This window comes from Copadichromis virginalis, linkage group LG13 (genome assembly GCF_057382275.1).
Source record: "Copadichromis virginalis isolate Kocher_CV1m ecotype Utaka linkage group LG13, C_Virginalis_male_GT1.1, whole genome shotgun sequence".
In the NCBI taxonomy this organism is placed as follows: Eukaryota; Metazoa; Chordata; class Actinopteri; order Cichliformes; family Cichlidae; genus Copadichromis; species Copadichromis virginalis.
Genome location: NC_140630.1, coordinates 7925398 through 7950277, shown reverse-complemented (window position 1 = coordinate 7950277; position 24880 = coordinate 7925398). Strand labels below are relative to the sequence as shown.

At 39.3% G+C, this 24880-nt stretch overlaps 2 protein-coding genes across 9 annotated transcripts in view; one reads left to right on the top strand and one right to left on the bottom strand.

Moving 5' to 3' along the window:
- LOC146695176 (contactin-associated protein-like 4) overlaps window positions 1-24880 on the bottom strand; it is an 89304-nt gene that overhangs the window by 34671 nt on the left and 29753 nt on the right. The window contains exons 3-7 of the mRNA XM_085477092.1: window positions 17740-17933; window positions 12738-12885; window positions 11030-11233; window positions 1650-1825; window positions 1405-1530 (exon numbers count right to left, since the gene is read on the bottom strand). Of these exons, the coding sequence (XP_085333218.1) occupies window positions 1405-1530; window positions 1650-1825; window positions 11030-11233; window positions 12738-12885; window positions 17740-17933 (848 nt within the window). The remainder of the gene's footprint in view (window positions 1-1404; window positions 1531-1649; window positions 1826-11029; window positions 11234-12737; window positions 12886-17739; window positions 17934-24880) is intronic.
- Window positions 20277-24880, top strand: part of LOC146695175 (uncharacterized) — a 38780-nt gene continuing 34176 nt past the window's right edge. For 2 of the 8 annotated variants that reach the window (XM_085477098.1, XM_085477099.1), the window contains exons 1-2: window positions 20277-20593; window positions 21897-24365. In XM_085477098.1, coding sequence (XP_085333224.1) covers window positions 23144-24365 — 1222 coding nt within the window. In that variant the 5' untranslated portion in view covers window positions 20277-20593; window positions 21897-23143. The remainder of the gene's footprint in view (window positions 20594-21896; window positions 24366-24880) is intronic. The other 6 variants (XM_085477097.1, XM_085477095.1, XM_085477094.1 and 3 more) reach the window with 6 other exon arrangements.

The window sequence follows — 24880 nt, the reverse complement described above, 5'->3', positions numbered from 1 at the left end:
AATTGCAGTAAATCCACCGCTGGGGCAGCAACAGTGATACGTTCCATTCCGTGTCCTCTAGTGGGAATACTGGGTTTCTATTTTCAGTTCAGCACAGAGCACACTGACACTTGATCAAATCTAAAAGCTCTTTGTGGGGTAGTCAAAGCAATATAGAGTAATGCAGACTGAAGAGGTGAAAGCTAAAGATGGTCAGTTTTCTTGTACATATTGCTGTAGCTTGATGAGATCTAAAAGCCACGCATACATTTTTATGTGCACAAACACACACACACAAGCAAACAAGATTAATTGGTGAATTTAAATTGACTGCAGATGTGGACGCAAGGTAAATAAAACAAGTAAAGTGCTGCATAAATATATGTGATGAGGCACTTTGTGACCTGCAGGCATAAGTACTTTGAGTGGTCCACTAAAGACTTGAACGACACTATATAAATGCCAGTATGTTCTCTTATGTGTTGCATTTGTAGTTTTCCACCATTTTTACTAAAATATTTGTTTTTTACCCGACTTCATCATTTCAACATCCATTAAAATTGTCTCTACAAAGTGTGTTTTTAGTCAGTTTCAGCATCCATGCTCATTATAAACAAATATTCCACATTATGAATAGTTAGAGATTTGTGTAGATTGCAGAAGGGCCTCCAGAATTAATGAGAAAAAAGAAGAAAGTCAAACTTTCCTCTAAAAAACAGGACAAGAAAAATGAGATACAATATGTGCCCATGCTGTCAATATGTGTAAAGCATAGACATAAATGTAAGATCACTCTGCTAGTAATGAGTCTAGGAGGTGGATGCCATCCAGCCAAACAGGACTGGCAAGTTGGAAGATGATACTCCCCTCACAGAAGGAGAGAGACTCAAAAGCTATCAGTGTATCAACATCTGGAAGTTTTAATCTCACGGTGTGAGATTCAAAAGCAGCTGGCCAGGTGAGGTCATCATAAAATCATCACCAAGCATCACCAGAGAAGCTCTAACATGCAATGAAGGAAAGAGAAAGAAAGGACAGTCAAGAAACACCTGGACAGAGACCTCCAGGCAGACATCAAGAGGACAGAACTTACCTGGAGTTTAGATTGACTAGATGTTGGTCTGAGGTGCCATTTTTATCATAATAGAGGCCTGACAGAAAATATTTAATATGCAGAGAGATACATTGAACTATACTGAACTTTTTAAAACTAAATTAATTCCTAATCACATTTTTACATGCATTTAAATACATGAATATTGTGACATTATTTTTACATCGGCCCCTTTAAGAATTATTTATCTGTTTATTGTTTAAATCAAGTACTTTTACTTATAACTAGGTAGTTCTACTTTGACTCCTGTCTACACATTGTGAAAGATACACAAAATAGCTTTTTCAGCAGCACACTATGAGCAAGTTTACCTTCACTGTAACCCGCTGGTCTTTTTGTTTAGCGAGGTCTACCAGGTTCAGGCCATTGTAAACTGGGTTTTCCAGACAGCCATAGAATGACGTATAGCTGAAGCCCTGCTGTGCTCCCAGTATCATCTGTACAGGAGACAGAGTACACAAACAAGCAGATACAATAAAATGTCTGCAGCTGCGAGGTGGGTGTCTTTCTGCCATCTGTCTTTTCACGAGTTGTCATCCTATCCTCAAATACAGACCTGATCATGGTCCCAATGTGCAAATGTTGGTGAGATGTGCACCCACTCTGTGCTTTTGTCCACTGTGAGCTTGAGGTGATTGCTGTGATGCTCCACTGCAACGTGATGCCAGTGCTGGTCGTCTAGCAGGCTGCCCAGAGTCACAAGATACCGGCTGTCAGGAGACAAACTTTTTCCTGGCGCGTGGGAGGAAGACGAAGAATGACATGATCATGTAGTAACAGTGGTTAAAAGAGAGAACAGTTGAATCTTAAAACCTTTTTCTTTACCAATGGCGATAAGTATTACATCACTGACTTTTCTTTCTGCAGGCTGTCAGGATCTTTTCCATGTAGAAACTGTTTATTTTAATTCTGTTTTCCTCCAAATGATTTCTGCAGTGAAAGAATTTGACTCTGACATATTTATTTCTAACTGCACAGCAGAAGCTATCGCTTCTCCTCCTCCTCCTCTCTGGAAATGAAGTTTCAAATTTCTCATCAACTTGAACTCCCCGCTGTTTTCTAGGTCTCTGAAGTGGTGCCACGGTGTCACAGTTTTCTGCTGGGGTTTATATCTTGGAAACAAAACTAAGGCTAGGTCTACATTTCAGAAAGAACCAGAAAACGCAGATGGCGAAACATTCAGTAATTAACACTAAATGGGGTAGAGAAAAAGAGAAAGAGAGGTAGATGGGTATAAAAAAAATGACCAGTGAAATGCTTCTGATTCTTTCTACTCCCTAAAGTGTCAGCAGAGTGAAGCACTTTCACTGAGTGATGGGGGAGCTAAATGCACTCTGTCATTAAATATGAATTAGATATTGTTTGAAAGGAGACTACTTTGTCTGTGTGGGGAAAGAAAGAATGAGTGAATGAGAAAGGGAGACAGACTGGGGCCAAGTTCACTGTGTTCTGTCATCAATCATAATTGATCTGTCAAACAGATAGTTGGCACAAAAGAGGGAGAGACCTGAGAAAGAGATGGGAGTAGTCATCACTGATCAGCAGACTGATGTCTGCACTGCACAAGGATGAAGAGAAACAGGGAAACTGAGCAAAGGTGTAGTCTACTGACAACTGTTTTTTTTTCTTTTTACTATACTAATAACTTCTATGTTTTGGGTAAAATATTCACTCACAAGCCACTTTACACCTGGTTCAGCTGCTCATTACACCAAATCACATGGCAGTAACTCTATGAATGTAATCATGTAGACATAGTTAAAACAACCTGGTCAAGCTCACAATGAGCATCACAGTGGAGAAGATGATTTAGGTGAGTTTGAATGTGGTATTGTCACACTATCCCAGGCAGGCTGGTTTGAGTATTTCAGAAACTGCTGAACTACTGGGATTTGTCTGCAGAACCATCTCTAGGGTTTACAAAGAATCAACAACAAATGCCTTGTTGATGCCAGAGGTCACGGGAGAATGGATAAACCGCTTCGAGCTCATAGGAAGGCAACTCAAATAACCAAAACAGGACAACATCAGAGGGACAACATTCCTCTTCACCCTCTACACTGCAGACTTCTCCATCAACTCCCCACGCTGCCACCTACAGACGTTCTCTGACAACTCTGCCATAGTCGGCTTCATCACAGGTGAGGATGACTCAGAGTACAGACAGTGGACTCTGGACTTTGTGGACTGGTGCCAGCAGAACCACCTGCTGATCAATGCTGGGAAAACCAAGGAGCTGGTGGTGGATTTCCGGAGACGCAGACCCACCATACTGACACCGGTGAACATCCAGGGAGTGGACATTGAGATAGTGGACTCGTATAGGTACCTGGGTGTTCACCTGAATAATAAGCTAGACTGGAGCCACAACACTGATGCTCTTTACAGGAAGGGTCAGAGCAGACTCTACCTGCTGAGGAGGCTGAGGTCATTTGGAGTCCAGGGAGCACTTTTAAAGACCTTCTATGACTCTGTGGTGGCATTTGTCATTTTTACAGCGTTGTATGTTGGAGCAGCAGTTTAGTGGCAGCTGAGAGGAAGAGGTTGGATAAACTCATTGGGAAGGCCAGCTCTGTTCTGGGATGCACCCTGGACCCACTGGCCAAAATAACATCTTTGATGGACAGAGTCTCCCACCCCATGCATGTAAATGTTGCTGAACTGCAGAGCTCCTTCAGTGACAGACTGCTGCATCCTCGATGCATGAAGGAGCGTTTCCGCAGGTCCTTCCTCCCTGCAGCTGTCAGACTGTACAATCAAAACTGCTCCCAAAAAACATAGATGTTTACATCAGCGCTGTAACGTGCACTATTTTATCAACCGATTCACACTATAACCAGGGTTTGCCTCTTATCTGTATTTAATCTGTTTTTGATAACCATTGTCCTTGATGTAAATATGTAAAAATTGTGTATGTTTCTGTTCTGTGTCTTGTGTACTACTTGTTTGTATATGTGTCTTTCTTGCTGCTGTTACATCCAAATTTCCCCTTGTGGGACAATTAAAGGATTATTCTAAAAGCAGGGAATGCAGAAGAGCATCTCTGAACACACAACACATAAATCCTTGAAGCAGATTGGCTTAAGCAGAAAAAGACCACACTGGATGCCACTCCAGTCAGTTTAGAACATAAAACTGAGGCTACACTCCACGCGTGCTCACCAAAACCTGACAACAGATGACTGGAAATATTAATAAAAAAACCACCATCTCTCGTGCCAGCTGAGTCCACATTATTCTTCTCTCATGCACACACATACCAGTGATGCAATACACCTTCATACCAATGGTTTCACAATATTCCAGTGTTAAACAGCTGGCAACAGGTGCCAAAGAGACAAATACATTTATTATAATTATTACATCATTATGGCACCGAAAGCAAGAGAGAGGTTTGGGGAAAAAAAGAACATGGAGGTAAACAATTCAATACAAGTTCAAATTGTGCAAGAAGTCAACTTTAAAAATGTTTTATGAGGAAGGAAATGCATTCAGCACATTTGTTGAATGTATACATAATTTTTATTTACCAGAAAAGTTCACATGACATCTTTAAATTATTCGAAACAGGCCACGAAGATAAGCAAAACAATGTGAAACTCTTGAATTTTTTATCCCACCGTAAAAGCTTTTTCCTGTCCAGAAAATCCTTCTCTGGAATATTTGTTGTATAAGTATCTGATGGACTTTTGGAAATTTCCCAGTATGACATCATCTTAATTTAGAGTATGCCCTCAGAATAAAAAAGATTTTTTTTACTGTGAAAAGTTCCTCAAAGCTGTTTTAATTTTCACATAGGTCCTTGTTTTAAATCATTTCAGACAGCTACCCAGGGCAATACCTCCTCATAATCTGCTGTCTACTTCTGCATTTCAGCACTTCGCTGCAGCTCTAAATCTAATTTTGTTAGAAGGCACTGATAGATGACAGACTGATATAATTGTTTCAGTGTTTTCATTTTATTCTATTTAGAGTAAATGATTGAGACGGTGTGCACAATCAGTCAACACAAGCATAATGAACAACCTCTAAATGTGCTCACAACACAAGCTGCTGCTCCAGGAGCAAAAGTTTCTCAAGCAAGCAAAAAAAAAAGTAAGCAAAAAAGAAGGAATTACAGTTTAAAACAAAACGGAAGCAAGAAACATAGCAAATCAAGTCGATATGAAGAATTTACAGTACAACTACTCTACTGCTGGATTGTTTCTGAGATGCATCAAAAAGTAAAGCAAGTGGACATGTACCCGAGTTGTTACATTGTTAAAGAATTGGCTCCTTTGGAGCATAAGCAATATGGAATATCCAGAAGATCATATTCAGTAGTTTTTAAACATAGCAAGCAAATCCAAAAACATTTGGGCCTGCTCCAAACTCAAGACCATCCAAGTCTCACAGGGCTTACAGCTAATCAGTTTACAGTTGTGAGTCAAACATAGCCTCTGTGTCACTGAAATGATTCAGCTGTGGGCTGTAAAATTAAACACAGTCGGCTCCTTCTGACATGAGCATGTTGCTTCTTGGATGAAAGCTAAGCAGCTTATTTGCAACCCCGTAAGACTGAGTAAACCTGCAACGCCTTCGCATCAGTCAATACAGGCAGAGCAGAATAACAAGGTAAGTCAATATTGTAAGACGGTATTGAACATGACATGCAGCCCACCATTCACTGTGACAGCTGAGCTGGCAGAATGAGTCATCACCTGCATCCAACAGCAGGGTCGAGAAGAACAGCCACTAAATGACAAGAAATATTTAAATATTTTACACCTGTAATAATTCATCATGTGCTATAAAAAGCTCTGAGTGCTCATAATAATGCAGGCGATTCCCAGCTGCCTGTTGGGAGTAAAATACGACCAGTCACTTTTGACATGTTCGGCATTCTGATGTGCCGCCTAAGACTCCTCAGTTTGTCATTTTGATTTGTCATGTGTGCCTACATGGACAGTAAATGAACTGTACTCTGTTTGTGCAAATGAGCGTGAGTAAAAGAGACACACTTTATCAACAACTCTAAATGCATACTGTTGTGTACAGTTACTGGCCTTGGGACATGACCCCTCTGTTTAGTGGAACCTCACTATTTTGGGGAAGCCTGAAGGAGTCCCTTTTGGAGTTTTTTCCCCCTCTCCTGTGGTGCCTGAAAAAAGGGCCTTAAGTAGAGCTTTCCTTGTTATTACTGCAAATATCTACAGTGTGTTTGTAGGAGCTATAGCGAAAACTCTGGGGATGTTGTCTGCTCATCTGTCATTTTCTTGATATTACATATTTCTGCAAAAAAGGCATTTATATTTTATACCTGTCTCCTAAGGGATTATTTTTACATGTAGAAAACTTCCAATATTTCCATGATATATATGTATATATTTATATCTTATACCTGGTAGGCAGCTTCTTTATTTTACAAGAGAAAAGTGCTACATTTTTTAAGCAGCACTGTCTTCATTCTTCACCTAACAAAAACACTTGACCAGAGGGCACAAGATCAGTGAACAATGACTGCTGGCAGATTTGCTTTCACTAAATAATCAAAAGCCAAAATAAAAGAGAACTCAGCTTAATTACAAGCTCAAATAGGTATGACCCTGAGAACTATAATCCAAGAATTTGATGAATGTATAGTAACCATGAAATGGTTTGCTTCTGGAAAGAACACATGAATTTTAATGAGCCAGCGTATTTATTCAAACTGGGCTCGAGAGCTAAGCATCGTCTGTTAAATACTGCTGAAGGCTGCACTGTGAACGTGGGCAAATAAAACTCTCAATCTAATGCTGGTACAGGTGCAAATCAGTCAGTTATTACCTTTGCTGTAATTTGGAAAGTTAAACTTTTAAAGAAGTGCACAGAATGACAAAGGGCTGAATTATCACAGAGTGATTCACTGGGCCAACAAAACTGATCAGACATAGCACGGCCAGCTCTATCCATGCAGTTCTGTGAATATGTGCAGAAAAAGAGGGACATCCAAAAATGCATGTTTCAGCCATGTGTGAAAGTTAAGCTACACTGTCCTTTCTTCTCTTTACCTGTGAAGTGTTTTGAAGAATCTCCTGTCAGTTTTTTTTTACATTAACTCAAGGTTTGATCCAAGGTTGATCTTTGGCTGGTGTAAAAAAAACCTGATTTTCAAATGCTGTCATGATCAAGAGGTCAGCGTTCAAAAAGCTCTGTCATCTCAGTCAACTTCAACCTGATTTTTGAATGTTTTCATAGTGATTATCTCAGTGGGCTGCATGCCTTTTGCATTTATTCTTTTCAGCATCTTGGAACAAACCCACAGATCGAGGATGGATTCTGGATGAACTGATGTTTATTCATATGCTCTCTAAAGAAAAACACATTCAGCAATAAAATTTGCTTTAGGCCAAAATTCAAACACAAATCACAGAGAGCTGCTTCAGACAACAACTTCCACCAGAAACTCACGACAAAGTCTCATATCTGTGTAGCAGCTAAAAGGAAAAAAAGAGAAAAGATCGTGTTACAAAATTAACCTTACTGTCGCCATTCCAACAGTGACATTTTTGTCATGGCCAAAAATGTTTTTGAGTGAACTCATTCAAGCTTGCATGTCCAAAAAGTGAAAAAACATAAATCTATTATCACACAGTTCTTTAAAAACCTTCAACAAATTTAAGCAATCTGTGTTGATCATGTTCAAGCTGAGGAATTTGTTTTCGCTGCAGTACAATCAGGAACTACAGTTGTAAATTAGACATTTCAGTCAGGTCTCATGGGTCAGCATAACTTTGAGACCAGTGTAATTCAAGTGGAATAATGTGTTGCCTCTCACCCCCTATGTTTTGGAACTTTACTACGAATTTCACAGAAATGTATATTTTTAAGTTGTTAGTTGTATATGCAACCTGAAAGTATTGCTTTCAGGTTGCACATATATAGGAAGAAGGGGGCAAGTAGGTGGGAAAATAATGAGAGAGAATAGGACAAATAAGCACAGTCCCACAGTTAATGGAAGGTAAATGACTCAATTTCAAAACAAAACATAAAAAGAAAGGCAAGCAGAGAACTGGAATGACATATTCAAAGGATGGTGATAAATTACTAATGCAGAACTGTTAAGGCAGAAGAAGAGACTGAGTGCAGAGGGCAGAGGGGCAGAGATAAACCCAACCACAGCAGCCAATAAAATAGGGAGTGGAATGACAAAAAGTAAAATACCAGAGAGAAAACATGCCCAAAAAGTCAGCTAGCCAATCAAATATGGACAGAGTGGATTTTTGTTTTTAATTGAGGCATAACCGAGATTGGAGAGTGACAATAATAATAATAAGTCCCTATGATGACATACTGAACCCAGATAGGATCTAGGATATTTTCATTTTATCCACATAAAAGTAAAATGAATATCCTGTTTAGTGAAATAAATTAAACGAAGCGCAGCAGAAGTATAAAGGTTAGACGTTTAATTAAAACCAGAGAATTACTTGAAGGAAGATCTTTTATGAAATATTACTGTACTACACGTGGTAAATGTAAATTCAGCATATCCTGTAGTGATGAACTGAAGAAGCATAAACCATAGATAAATGTGTTCTTCTCCACCATAAAATCTCTGGGATAACATTAATAAAGCTGGCACGTTTGCCAACCAAATGAAAAACCAATAAAATAAACCATTGAAAGGTTATCTTGTGGCAGCTGGTTCTTACTTGAGTTTTTCTTTAAAAACTATATATATATATATTTTACAGTTCTTTTAATATTATCTAACATAGCAAACTTCTTTGAAATAGCAGTGTGATGGAATAAAATATTGTGAAAAAGAAAGTTTTCTCATGACTCTGTGCAATAATGGAAAAAACAACCTTGTTGCTTCCAGAGGAATCAGGAGGGTAGGTAGCAGCCAGGTGCTACTAATCTAGCCCACCTAAGTGATCATCATCAGATGTGACATCATCACCTCCATAAAAGCAGAGGTTTTGGCATTCAGGTGTGTGTTACTACACAATGCCAAAATCTTCTCAGGAGTGGATGTCCTAGCAAATTCACCTCAAAGTCAGAAAATGCAATGCTTCAGATAAACTGCAAGACAAACTACATCTCAGACTCTAAAGTTAGCATAACACTGCAATTAGAAAAAGACTGAACAAGTATGGTTTGGTGAAAACCAAACACAGCATATCAGCACCTTATACCAACTGGGCTTCTTTCTGTCATTGAGTCGACCATGAACTCTTCTGAGTATCAAAGTACTCTAGACTCAAACATGATTCCATCTCTTATTTGCCAGACAAAGCTTGAATGATACTGGGTCATGAAACAGGACAATAGCCCAAGCACATTAGCAAATCTATAACAGAATGGGTCATGGACCCCTTGTTGATCCTCTACCTAATCACATGAGCCAAGGTGTGAAAACGGGTGCGGGTCACAATCAGCCAAGGTCTCGGCTAGGGATGGGTATCCGGTGTTCTGACATAAACGGTAGTAACCAGACCGAAAAGCAGCGCACATTTCAGTGCTTTATTTTGGTGCTTTTTTTCCCTGAGATGTCATACACTTTTGATTCGAGCCAATCATTTTCCCTTTCCAAGGATAGTAGGCAGACCCAGGTACGTACGTTCTTTTAGAGCAGAGCTACAGATTAAAAATGCCCAAGGCAAAGCGGTCAAAAGTCTGGCTGTACTTCACAGTAAAAGATACAAAATCAGCAGCCTGCAACAAGTGCTTTAAGCTGATACTGTGCAAAGGAGGTAACACCTCGAATCTGATGAAACACCCGGCAACGCATAGTGTTTTTTTAAAAGCCGAGAAATGCACGTATTTGATAGCTTGCTGCAAGACCTCACACTTAGCAGCACATCTACTGCGGGTGTGGTGCCTGTTATCAGTCCCGGAGTTAGCAACATTCCCCAAGAACCCAAAGAGGAGAGTCCTGGCCCCTAGCCCTGCCAGTGTAGCAGAAATGATGACGGATGATGATGGCAGCAGCAGCCGTTCTTCTCTGGGTGAGTGGCTTAATGTTGTTCATGTGTAATTTACGTTGAGTAGGCTAACCACGTTATTAAATTAATGCATGTAAGGTGAACTAGCAAACACCGTCATAGTTACATGCAGCTGTCTTCTTGTTTGATGGCAGATACTCCCGTCACCCTGGCCAAAAAGGCTAAAATGACCAAAGAAAAAGTGGAAAACAGCTGAACATGAGAGGTTTTTGGACCAATTTTGTGTTCTCCATTCCATAAGCACCGGTTCGAGCACCGTTTAAGCACAGGCACCGTTTCAAAAGTACCAGTTTGGCTCCGGTATCGGATAAAACCTAAACGATACCCATCCCTAGTTTTGGGTGAACACACTGTGAAAGCTAGCCTACCCTATCAACTACCCTATCATGTGATTTACTAAGATCAATTGGCCCAGGAAGTGAGTGGGCGTTAAGGCCCACTCACTTCTGCAGAAGAAAGGGATCTCCCAGAAAATGAATCAAGGTGTTTCAATGGTCTAGTCAAAGTCAGACATCAATCCAACTGAAATGCTGTGGTGAGAACTTAAGAGAGCTATGCATAAATGAAAATCCACAAACTTCAAGGAGTGCTGTAAAGTTGAGTGGGCCAGAATTCTAGACCTTGAATGATAAGCCCTGACCTTGAAAGTGAGGTTTCCCTTGTAGTGAAATTTGTTTTCATGTTTTTATATTATTATTATTATTGGGAAGTCTTTGCTCTTTTCATCTAAGAGTTAACAGGTGTAAGATTATGCATATACACAAACCCCTCTGTCTAATAACAATGATGACCAAGCAACGTTCAAGAAATACATCCACCAGAAAATGCTGCAATGTCAACACAACTTTCATTTTATAGCTACTAGTAATTCACCAACAAATTGTTTGTTAGTTCTTTTAGTTTGTTCAATAAAAACAGCAGCACAGGCAGTTTCCACACTGCATAAATAAAAACCTCAGATTTGTACCTTTTCTGATGAGCAATTGAAGTTTTCCTTTTTCTAACTCCAAGGTGAGGCTGTGCCCGTTCTGTCCCTCTGCATGAAGCAGTATCCCAGAGTTCTTCAGGGTTTTAAACTTCAGGCTGATGCTCTCACTGGACATCTGCCTCGGCCTGGGAGTCAACCTGTAGATGAGGCTGCTTTGGCCATTGAAACTCAACACGTCAGAATCTTTAAAAAGACACACACACACACACACAAAATCATTACCCTGGACTCAGATGCTTGTAATTGTTATAATTCATTACACTCATTAAATATTTAATTATGCAACCCTGCTTTCCAGAAATCCCATCTGATATGCTGCACATTTTGCAATTTTCTGTTGCAAAACATACATTCTGGATTCTTCATCTTCTACCTGCAGTGTTCATATACATATAAAATATTACAGTAAACGCTTCCCAAAGGCATATTAATATTTAAGCATCAATAAAAGAAGAAGAGAAGCTAATATTCAAATGATGTCTGACTATAGAAAGCAGATTAATGACCACTGTGCAGCTTTCATGTCACTCTGAAGAAAATTATACACTAATGGTGAAAGTGTTGCTTAAGAACACAAATCTCTAGCCTACAGTGTCTCTATTGAAGTGTCAAATTAGAAACGCCAACTCAGACACATGAGTTATTGGATCCAATGCATTTGAACTTCTACAAGTGACAGAAAGGCTGAAAGCACCAGAAAAAAAATATGCCTTGAAATTGTTCAAAAGTTTGTCTGTCAGGGCTGGTATATTATATGCTTTACATAAATCTTCTTTTCTACCACTGTTACCAAAGTGTGTACACTGAAGTTAGTGCAGGTAAAAAAAAAAAAAAAAACTGAAAAATTAATTTAAATTCCTTAATCATATAAGATTTTAATAAGTAAATAAAATGAACTCATATAAGATGCCCTTATGTGGGGTAAATCTTTGGGGATCTGAAAGACTTTTGTTTTTTTATTTACAAAGTGGGAGATCACATACAGTTACAGAGTTACAGAGTTGTGCGGAAAAGTCACAAAACGTTTGCGCGCTGCCAGCAACATGTCAAAGTCTAATTAAACCCATTAGCATCAACACCATTAACAGTAAAGCTGCAAGGTTATATTTTCACACCGTGCTGAACCAGCATGGCCATAGCTCCGCCCTAACCCTCTCCATCAACACTTCCTCTGAGCAGGTGTTTGGTGAGCTCCTACTGTCTGTTTCACCTGTGGCTCATTTCTACTGTAATCAGCATTGATCTGCCGCCTCTTCACCAACCCCCAAGGTACATTTACATCCCCTGTTTTATGTACACATTGTTTTATTTACGCCTTTTGAGGAAAGAAATCTTTGGTAAGGTTCCAAAGGTAAAAGAAATGAAATTTATTGTTTAATTCTAAGAATTGGTTAGCAAATGCATTGATGTCCAACCCTCTCACAAGGCTAGATGATGCAAACCTGTCCCTATTAGATGCTAAGCATAACAAAAAAAAAAATGAAAAGAGACACTGAAAAAAAACCATTTTGGTATTTTACCCCCAAAATATGCTTCAAAGTCACACAAATAGGAATATACAGTAAATACAAAGTGTTATATAATTTTTTCAAGACGCAAAAACAAAATTAAGTGTCTAATCTACTGTCATGCTTTCAGTTAATGTCTGTAAGTGTAGAGAAACAAGTACTGAAAAACAAAAACTGACTGTAAGGACATCCATAGGTTTCCAGTCTGAGTCCAATCCGACCATTTGGATTCCAGTTGAGAGGAATCAGGCGGACGTAGCGAGCGATCACTTGGTGCTGTAGCTTATGCTGAACCACACTGTCTGCATTACTGTTACCTGCAAATGCCTTAAAGAAAACAAACAAAGACATAAAATCACAGTTAGCTGGTTTTGTGAATTTGCATTCATGCATCAGTCGACTCATCTTTTGTTTGTGAGACACTACAAAGATAACTAAAATTTCCTCCTGTGGACATTTATTGTAGTAGGATTCTTACAGAAAATGAACATTTCATCTCTTCATTGAAGCTGAACTACTATCCCCAAGGTATCTGTGAGAAGTGATGTGTTTGATTTTTCTCCTAATAGAGGGAATATTGTTGAGATAGGGCCAGGTTTCTGGTGAATGGTTTCTCAATCAGGTAGAAAATTAGATTTGTGAAGCAGTAGTTGTAGTTTTATGTGCGTTAAATGCTTTGGTAAACATGTGGTCCGTGGAGAATAACATTTATTAACTTCTGCAATCCTAAAACAGCCTGTCTGCATTTTGTTTTAGCGTTTCAGCTTCAACTTGGACTTAACGTGATGCATTAAAATTCCTCTATGTACGTTTTAAACCTTTAGCTGACTGTTTTTCTTTTCTTCTCCCTCCCAGAACCCAACAGGGACATAAGTAAAAGACTTTTAATAAGTAAATGACTTCCATCATAAATTGCAGAACCTAGTCTGTTTTCCTAAAATACAAGTGCTTATGCTTTTTCTTAATATTCCCTCTCTTGGTGCTTTTCAATTAAAATGTTTCACTTGAAAGGTTACTTTGTGTACCTATTCTGATCATTATTTTTAATTAATATGCAAATACTGTAAACTCAACCTAAACAGCAGAATTGTAGCTCTGCGCGGAAATAAAGGATGGCTCAGTGAGCAACGTCCTTCACATGGAGGACATCTGCCCAGCTGGAAAGCCCTTAAACAAACCATTCAGTCCCCACTTGCTCGAGGCTCTGACAGGAGGGTGTGGAGCATGAGGTTAGCCGCTAATTCAAATCACTGCATTGGACTTCTTGACCTTGTTTGAAGTGCCAGGTAGGTTTGGTTAGATAATAATAATAGTAAATTATTACTCAGGTTATCTTTATCTTACATTAACATATGTATGATGATCCAAAGGGAGCAAATACTTCTTTCATAATAACTTGTTTTGTGAGCAGCAGTAGGTTTTTCAGCTGGTTGTGATCAGCTCATATTCACTGCTTTTTGAGGCATCATCACCTTAAATATAGACTCATATCTAATACCCTTGATCTACATCCTAACATTTGACCATGAATGCCACAGCCTCTGTGCACCAAACATAATTCAGCAACACACGTTTAGATATCACTTGCTTTACAAACAGTAGTTTAAAATGAACAAGACAATATATGCATAGTTTAAGTTTCCATTTTTTTAAACGTCACTGATGACACTCAAAGTGTCAAATATGTAGAACAAATGTGAATTTGATAGAGGACACATTTTGTGACAAACTGCACAGAAATGCTAAATGCATCCATGTTTACATATGATGATATGTGAGCTGCTTGAATAATTTCATTTGAAATGACCGGCCTCTTAAAAAAGAAACGTTTTTTCATTTAAATTGTGGCCAAGACTTTATTTACATTTTGACTATGAACAAATTCAAGGGAGGAGAAAACAGAAGGGATGTGTTGAAGGTGTAAGTGGGCTGTGGGATGTAATTATTTTCTTATTACTGGGCAAGAAATCTCCATGCTGTCAATCTGCAGCACACAAAAAATGAACTAATTAAATCATAATATGTATTATTCTGTGTATAAGGTTTAATTGCTTGTGAACTGAAGGTGCCAGAATGCTGCTTCAGAACACTTTAACCACTACTAAACCTACAAAGTCAATGAACATCCAGGAGTCATAACATAGACCAGGACAAATCTGCTCCACTAACATTAACAGAAAAATATTTAAGAGACAATCAGCATCAGAAGGAAATGAAAATATGTTATGCAAATCTAGTAAATTTACCTCTACTGACACTTAAAGAATTTGTATTTCTTAATTAGAACAGTATATACATCCCCAACACAACCTGCTCTTTTATACCATAACAGCTGATGCGAAGCATGAAAGAGGAGACGATGAGAGCGAAAATTGGAGAATGAGCGCTTCACTCAGCCTTACAAACTCAGTCCTCTAAGCTTAAAGGAAAAAGAGGTCCTGGAGGAATTGTGACTGATGAAGCTGCTCAGCAGTCGACTCTGTACCCTGAAAGCCGTGATAAACTAGGTTGACTAATATGCAGAGCTTTGGAAGGACTTCTGAGACATGCCACAGATTTATACCGACTTATGCTGTGTGTGAAATCAACAAGCTCTTAAGCTGTGAGAAGTCTTTTTTGTTCTCCCTCAGAAGGAGTATTAAGCTGACATTAGTTTTACCCTTGCTGTGAAAGTCTTAACTCTCCTAATCTTTAAAATAAAGCTATTTGCCACAGCATCAGCATGACTGGGATTCATTACCCACTAGGTGTGTGTGGTGGGGCGTGGTCTGCGGGGCCGTGCGGACGCACCTGCACGGCATCCGCAATCACGCCCGCCGTGTTAAAACACGGGGACTCAGGGGTTGGTGGTGGTGTGGTGTGACGTGAATCAAATAAAGTTGGCTCTGAACGTCGCTCCGTGGTCCCGCCGTGCCTTATTCATGCCACAGTGTGGTTTAAGCAAAAAGTTGTTAGATCTTAGAAAGTGATCAGAAAATGCGATGCTAATTACTTTGGCTTTTGTACATTTGAAAAAACTGGAAGGTAGTTGTTAATATTCAGTTTCTGGCCAAGCAAAATTATCACTAGTAATGAAATGCAGACTCCTGGAAAGGTGATCTTTTTATTTAGTTGACTGAAAAGCTATCTGCTTTACTGACTTCTGATATTTTATATTTTTGCTGCTTACTTTCAACAGATTTCTGTTTTAGATCCAGCATTTTAGTCAAGACAATGCATTTGGATGTAAGCCCAAGATCACCTAAGAACACACTCTCGGTCATATATTTTTAACAGTTTCTAAATTATTAATGCTGTTATAATAACATAATTTTTTCAGTCTTGCTTCCACCAAAGAAGACATCAGAACATAGAGGAGAAAAAACACAGAGGTTTAAGAAAGAAAGTAACAATAGCTGAATTTCATTTAGCTCCTTCAGTTTCACTGCCATGACATTGCACTGTTTCTTTCCACGTGGTTCTAACTGAAAATATAAAAATCTTTGTAATTTTTTCTGTCCTTGCCACAACTGGAAAAATTGGTTTATCAATTCTACAAAATAACATGGAACATTCTCAAGGGCAAAATTGATATATATATATGTAAAACTTTTAAATGCCACCCAACCTTTAACTCTACCAATTAGTGTTGAAGACTGATGTTATATTAGCAGATTAAACAACATTGGATCTTTGCCACCAATGACGAGAAAGCAGCGTCACCTAAATTAACACTGCAGGGGATTTTTTTAGAATTGGTTCCCCTAAATTTGGTCAGGTCAGAAGAGGGAATGCAAGCTTGGCACCTTACTAAATACACATATTTATATAATACAAAATTAAAAAGCATATATTTTACAATAAAATGAATAATGTATGTTTTATATTTTTCAACAGTAACTCCCTTCACATCGAAATCCCCCAAAATCAGTCTGCAATTCAGCTGGTCAGTCTCCCCAGGCCCCTGCCACTGCACCCCACTTGGGTCACATTGCACCTGACCTTAGTGTCTGTCTTGGCGTGTGGTTAACCCACAGGGCGGCAAATTGATGCTATTTTTTTCCCGCTTCAGGGCAATATCTCCAGTGCAGTTAAGTCAGAGGTCAAAAGAAGCCAGCTGAGATGGTTCAGGCATTTAATTAGGGTGTCTCATATGTGCCCAGAGGCGCCATTTGCCACTAGTTAAAACTAGAAACTGTTAGGGCCCCAGGTCAGTGGGGAGACCCCCAAGGGCTGACAAACTTTAAACTACAACAGTGGCCGTGTACAAGAGACTTGACCTCCCTCAAGGGGCTCCATCCGACTACACTCACTGCCGTCGAAGTTGTGTACATGATTCTGTTTAAGCAAATGTAATGACAACAAAGAGGAGTTATTCTTCTGTGACTGACAGGAAAAGAGGAAGAGGGAAAAAAAAGTAAGACAGTGGTGAGTGGAGCCAATAATAATCAAATATTAATCAATAGATCCTGCGCCCTGCGTCCTGCATTCGGATTCACTACTGAGTTGAACATGTGGAGTTAGAGTTGTGACACTAGCAGTCAACTTGTTAGTATAGCTAGCAGGGCGAAAGATCATAAAGCTCATAGTTACAGTATTAAAACTTCATAACCAGTAAATAATAACATAATGGTCATGAACACTATAGTAGTTTGAGGGTCTTTCTGTGGATATTTACCTCCATCAGACCCTGAGGTAGACCCAGAACCTGCTCTAGAGATTATATATCTGGCGGAGGAATACATTGGGATCCCTCAGGAGGAACTGGAAAGCATTCCTAGAAAGCAGGACGTCTGGAATAACCTGCTTAGCCTGCTGTTCCCACTTCATATAACCAGTGGATGGATGAAACAACTTCTCCTGATTAGCATTAGAAAAAACCTGACTTAACCAATACACTAAATAAATGAAACACCATCCTGATTTTTTTTTCTTTCTTTTTTTAACACTAGAGGTTTGACTTCCACATTTTAAATCTCTCTTGATGCTCTCCCTCTGCAGTAAATTAATAGCAAACACCTGAAGACTTAGATTTGTTCTCTATTTCCACAGCTCAAAATGTTCACATAATTGTAGATGATGGAAACCTTAATACATTAACACCTTTACTTGATTTTTTCAGAAAATGTTGTTTTCTTTAGTCACGCTTCAGGCTCACTTTCCTCCAACTCTGATGACTCTGAGCTATTACAACAAACTCACCCCTATACTGCCTTCCTGTCGATACTGTTTCCAGTTGTGCCCTGCGTCGCTGAACATCAGCAGGTAGGCTGTCTGCCAGTCAGAACTGCCATAGCGGCCTTGTGTTGCAACAGCAGTGATTCGTGTCCGCCCACCCAGGTCGACTTCCAACCACTGATATCTGTCTGAACTCAGAGGAGACCAACCTCCAGCTCCTGGGCAGAGGGAAAAAGAGAGAGGGGAGGGAAAGAAAAACACCCTTAATAACCAGAGGAATTGAGAGTTGACTTTTCTATCTCATTATATATTTTTTGGAGCTTCAAAAAAAAAAAATGGTTAAACCTTGACAGTACAATACCTTTAAACCTTTCTCAAGAAAGTTAAGACTAAAAGAACACCAAAGGGGAATAAAATAAATTAAATAGTATCAAGAAGCACTAAGCTATACAAAAACATCTGCTGAATGCTTTAAATACAATTTCATAATTAAGAAGAACAAAAAAGCATTCAGGCAAATTTGAGCAAGTTCTTCCGAAACTGATTTCACTAAACAAACTTCTTTTTGTAGTACAAGCACCTTAAATGCAAATGCTTTATCAGCTTCTTTCTTTAATGTTTAATTTGGAGTAAAGAGTTTAATCTCTGGCTTAAAATATTTTCTGTGCATAATAAAAGCTGCAACTAAGACATTTCAATTCAAGTACACAATAATTGCGCCCTGAGCTCATGGGCTCCATATTACCACCGTACATGACAGAGGCTCATAATACGGTGAAGACAAGATAAAATCAAAGAATTCTTCCTCCCACGATGATTTCTTCCTGTCAGAAATGTTAAAGAAAGCTATAAGGCACTGCACCAGCATTTTTCTATTTGGCCTCTACCTCATGATGTTTCCTTTGGAAAAACAAATGACATGTTTGCACAATTTCACTGACAAACAAGCAAAAACAAAAACAAACAGCTTGACAGGCAATTATTAAAATACCAAAAGGTGATTTTTATGTTTGCAGTACTGGGTCACGTTCAACTGAAATTAGATAATAACAATAGATGTTACCAAAAAAAAAAAAGTTTTTTGTATACAAACTATAAACAGATGCTTTTGTTAATCCTGCTTCTCCCTCATTAGCAGATCTGATTTTTTTGGCTCATAACTTAACTGCCTTTCTTATAGAGTTCATAACTCTTTTTCCTATTTTTTCTTTTAATTTGTTTGCAAATTAGTCATTAACACTTTATCTCAAAAATATCCTGCAGGTTGTGACTACAGGATAATTTAAGGACTAAGAGTCCTGGCCCAGTAGTGTAAGTATAATCATAGGCAAGTCAAGTCAAACTTATTTGTATTGCACTATTCAGAATAAAGGTAATTTAGAGTCCTTAACAGAACGCTAGATGAACACAAAGAGATATTTAAAACCTAACACAATTAGACACAAGAGACAACCAACACTAGAGTTGTTTCCCATGTTTGCAGACACCTTGTTATATATATCTGCCACACTAATAGATGTGACTGTCACTGTGAATACAAGTTGTTTCCACTGAAAGCTTAGTAGAAACAATGTCAGAACAGCAGTAAAACTATGGGAGGATCATGTCCTTTATAGACAGCTGTTTTATTCTGCCCAGTAATGACTGATCTTTAGACCATATGTGGACACAGAGGACAACCTATGAGAGGATCTGTTCACAGATGTCTATTTATATATTTTGCACTAATGTCTTCTGTAGCCTTCAACTGTCCTTGTACACTAAGGATAATGGGTAAAGCAATTAAATAATATATAAATAAAATAATATGAAAAAGTCAAATCTGTCATCAAAGTAAAAAACAAAACAATATCTAATGTAACTATAGATATAAACAGTACACAAGTGTTCAAACGTATTTTGTTAGTAAGAAAAAACAATATTTAGCAACTTCCTATTTGATGAATCAGCAACCCCAGTTTGAATAAGATAATTTGTTCTCATAAGACAACTATCTTATCAAGACAATAATTTGAACACATAATATATTTTTTTAAATGTCTTTTTGGACTTCAGGGGTTCTGTAACTCTCAGTCAATTGTGCAGCATCAGTCACTTTTTATCCCAGGCCAAGCTGAAATTATAATCAAAGCATAAAAAATATTATTCAACACCAGTGTTGGTCAAGTTACTTGAAAAAAGTAATCAGTAACTAATTACTGATTACTCCCCCAAAAAAGTAATCCCGTTACTTTACTGATTACTTATTTTCAAAAATAATTAATTACTTAGTTACTTAGTTACTTAGTTACTTTTTAAAAACACGATTTACAACCTGAAGAGGTGATAAAGTGATAGAGCTTTCAGCCCAATTCTACTTTTTCTACATAATCCATCATACAAAATGTAATCAAATGGAAAAGTCTCTTTTTTTAACTTGTTTTATCAGTTTTAATCTTTTAACTTTATGCATCAAGCAAAACATTTAATTATATGCAACATTCTCTGACTTGAATAAATTAGTTTAACATTTAAACCTATTTTCTACACATTCCAGCACATAAAATAAAATATTTTTTGTGTTTTCACTCACTCTTTCAAACAGATGCAAGTAAAACACAGCAGAAAATAAATAAAGTCAAAGACTCAGCGGTCCTTTTGCTCTATTTTCACCTGTAAAGCAGGAGCAGGGTAGGCGGAGGGTTACCCTGGTGCAGGTGTGCTGCGGTCAGTTGAAGAATCCGCGCGAGTGTCTCTGTGAGTTTCCCATCACGTCGTAGCTACTCGGTGCTTGCTCGGAAGTTTAGGGTTTTTTTTCGCTGTAAAAAGAAGTTTTCTTCCCACGCACGATGGACGCTAATGTTTTTGTCACTTTTTATGGAATCAAACTCAAAGTAAGGTCAGTACTTCCACACTTTAAACGCTGCACGCTCATACTCTCTCCCGCACTCGATATATTATCCATTGTTGATCTGCACACAGCTGCTGTCACCAACGTCGCACTTGCTTACGTCACTGTCATGAGACATTCTCGCAAAAAAAATCACGGTTTTAGTAACGCAGTAACGCAGCGTTCCTACGGGAAAGTAACGGTAATCTAATTACCGATTTTGGAATAGTAATCCCTTACTTTACTCGTTACTTGAAAAAAGTAATCAGATTACAGTAACGCGTTACTTCCATCTCTGTTCAACACACTGAACAACTTTGTGAAGGTTAAAGGAAACGGTCCTTATAGAGAAAGTGTGATTATACCAAAAACAGCTATAATTCGTTCTGATGTTAAAGCAGCTTGTGCTCAATTATATGTGTGTTTTTGGCTGACAAATCTATTGTTCATTATTGTTGTTGTTGTTTTTGTTGTTGTTGTTGTTAGAGAGATTAGAGAATGTTACGCCATAGTTCTTTGTTTTTTGTTGTGTTTTGTTTTGGGTTTTTTGTAGCTCATTCCATTTATAGGCAGCAAAGTATTTAAATCCAGTTTTTCCAAGCTCAGTTTGAATAAGAGGTACAGCTGATGTTAAAGTGTCCTGGGATCTGATATTGTAAGTGCTGTGTTTAAATTGAGTCAGAAAGCAGAGGTAAGCAGGCAGTCTTTGCAGTATAGAGCCTCCTAAATAAACACCGTACATACATGGTTATCACATTTTTCATGGCTGACGAAGAATCACCTGTGATGAGTTGTAAGGTACAGTGATACACAGAATTGAAAGGTTTAAATGTGGATTTAGGAGAATGCATACAGATATCACCAAATATCATCAGTATCATTATCTTCCCAGCACAATTCTTTTTATAATGAAAGACAATGATAATAGAAATATATGAATGCAATGTCTGCTTTTTTGTGAAAAACTTTTGAGTCTGTGATTAAAGCCCACTGAGTCACTTGGTATCAGTAGAATTAAAAGTTTGAGTTTGAGACTTAAGCAAAAATTAAAGAAAAATCACTTCTGCTCTGCTCACTTAATCCTTTGTATCTTCTCAAGGAGTAGGAAGTTCCAGAATTTTCTCCGAGAACATTAAAGGCCTCCCAAATCCAATTTAATGTAGAAAAAGTTAAATGTTTTTGCATAGCCAGTGATATTACTTTCACACAGCCAACCCTTTTGGAACCAGAATCTGATAGTTCTTCGAGGAATCAATTTCCCTCCAAACGAGATATTATCATTTTGATTTCCAGCTTTTCTACTTAATTACAGTGAGATTACACATTAGGATTTTGAAGCTGACCTCAAAGTTGGACCCTGCATGTTTGTCCAAAGAGACAGATGATTGAATACCCTCATCTGGATTTGTGTCATTGGTGGCATCCCTACATGAAAAACCTGGTAAGGGAACATGTGAGAGCCTGCCTGATTTGTGGACAACACAATCCGAAGCCCACCGTGAAACCAGAAATGGGTAAGTTTCCTTTGCCAGAAAGACCAGGCCAGGAAATTGTGATTGATTACACTGACATGATAACCGCTGTTCGAGGGTGTAGATATCTGTTGGTGTGTGTGGATGGACTGACTGGTTGGCCAGAGGCGTGGCCTACCCGCAGAGAGGATAGCAAAACAGTGATCAAATGTCTGGTGAATTATTATGTCCCTTGGCATGGATTCCCAGAGAAGGTAAGATCAGATAATGGCACTCACTTTAAAAATCGAGATCTCGCTGAGGTGGAATGTATGTTGGGGTTGCAACATAGATATGGTACAGTTTACCATCCACAGTCTCAGGGAAAAGTGGAGAGAATGAACCAAAATCTTAAAAACAAATTGGCAAAAATCTGTGCACAGACTAACATGAATTGGGTTGATGCTCTTCCCATAGCCTTAATGAGTGTAAGGTGCGCCGTTAATCAGCGCACTGGGTTCACTCCATATGAGCTGCTGACAGGAAGACAATTTCCAGGCCCTGCAGCAGGTGTAAGAGAATTAAGAGAGGAAGTAAAAGTGTCTGAACATGTGAAACAGTTTAAAGCACTAAAAGCTCTTGTCTCTAGTTTCACTACGCAGGTGGGAGATCCAACAGGAAAGGAGGTGACCACGCCAGAGGCGAAGTGGGTGTGGCTGAAGGTGTATAAGCGAAAGTGGGACGAGCCCAGGTGGACAGGACCTTTCGAGGTGACCACTCGAACCTCTCACGCGGTCCAGCTGAGGGGCAAAGGCGACACCTGGTACCACTGGAGCCAGTGTGCGGCGGCGGAGGAGCCTAGGCGATCGGAGAGGCTCTTGGCGAAAAAGGGGGACACGGCTGTGACCCCAAAAAACACAGATCTTAGTATAGAAGGGGCAGAATAATCCCCTGATCTGTGTAACGACCAAAGGGTAGTCCACCCCGGAGGTTGAAGAAAGAAGTCGAGAATCACCCGACGAGAAGATAGTATTAGCTGCAGTAAAATTAAATTTAAAAGTGCCGTAGGCCTAAAGCTTTAGTCTAGAAGTTATTAGCGAGTATTAAAATGGGGGAGGAAAAGTCTAATGCAAAAATAAAGCTACTGGAGAACTGGAAACTGATGGGAGTGTTAGCTATGATCACTATTGGTGTGCTAACTACTGTTTTTCTGTTGTGTGAGTTGCCCAGTTACAGAACTCATCCACCTCCTCTTCCTCTCGCGGACCCTGAGGCGACCAGCTCTGAGCGCGATGTAGGTGAGAAACCAGATCCTTGTTTGGAGTATTATGGAGGCATAGAGGTGGATTACGTTAGAGGATCCACCACAGCCTTCACTTTTGATCTGTGTTCCGTGATAGACTGTGGAAAGGATCAGACCAGTTGGCGCGGGTACGAAGTGTGGACATGTCATGACATAAGATTCACGAATGCTTGTCTTGTAGGTAATCCCACCGCCACGGGGTACACCCCGTGTGAGGAGTGGGACATGGTGACCGGTTACACCCTCCCAGGATGGGATACACGGGGCCGTTGGGAGGGGTTTGCAATCCAGCGTGATTTCAGTAACACACAAAATCCACTTACAATGTCTATTGGTGGGTGGCAGGTTACACCGCAGCGGTACCGGAAAGAAGATAAAGTGTTTTATTTAGTGTTAGGTGTAGATGTATTTGGGAAAGACCCGAGGGGCGTAATAAAGATAAACTTTAAAGATCCACCCTGTAAATTACCCAGCCACAACACCACATTAAGCTGTAATTTATCCAGCAGCGACACCGCATCAACCAAAGCCCCCCCTTCCGTGTCTAAGGTAACAAAAATGGACTACACAAAGTGGAAACCCCGACAGCTGATGTCTCGTGCCACAGGCTATGTGGACAGCAACCTGTGGTTGGACTGGCTGATTGAAAATACAAAAGAGCAAAAGGTGTCTGATTGTGTGGCATGCGCTACAGCACGCCCACGTTTATTTATTGAACCGGCACCTCTGTATCCAGAGGACCCCTGGGGTTTTGATTGCATGCTCCGACTTACTCGGAGAGCAGTAAATTCAGGAAAATGTGCTCCATTATCTGCTTTATTTCCCCCAATAGATAATAACACCATTCCCGGACCATTCACACCTAGGAAAGCTAATTATACTTGTTTCAATTTTACTGCAGATGATCCCGGAGAGCAGGAGTATGACGCTGGAGAGATCCCGGCTGATTGGTGTGAGGTCACATATCCAGGAAGAGGAGAGGCAGCGCGTGCGGGCGCCACGGTCGTGGGTACTTGGGCTCGAGCCGGTTTGTACTATTATTGTGGAGGTGGGAGTCTGCATGTGCGAATACCAAATGAAGCGGTTGGTGTTTGTGCCATGGTCAGACTAGGAGCGCAGATGTGTTCAATGCCATGGCCAGATCGCCTCAATAGTGACAGCTTCACAATTAGCTGCATGTAGCTAACAAAAGTCTGTTTTCCCATTATTTCTGCTATGTGAGGAAAAAAGGGAAAAGATTGAAATGGGGAAAAGCAAGGAATGGGCAAAAGACATCAAGCATGTCAGTCTCACTGCATAAATTATGTCAGGCTGAGAAAAACTGGACAGATCTAATTAAAGATTAAAAAGTACTGTTCTTTGTGGACATTTGATCGATCATAAGTTAATAGAAATGGGAAAAAAAGAAAAAAATTGGGCTGTCTGATCAGCTGCTTGATTGATTTTTTTTCCAAGGTGTGCTCATCTGTCCAAATCTTGTATACCGCAGCTCACCAAACCTATCCAAAAAATGGCAAGTTATCTTGTCTGTACTTGAATGTT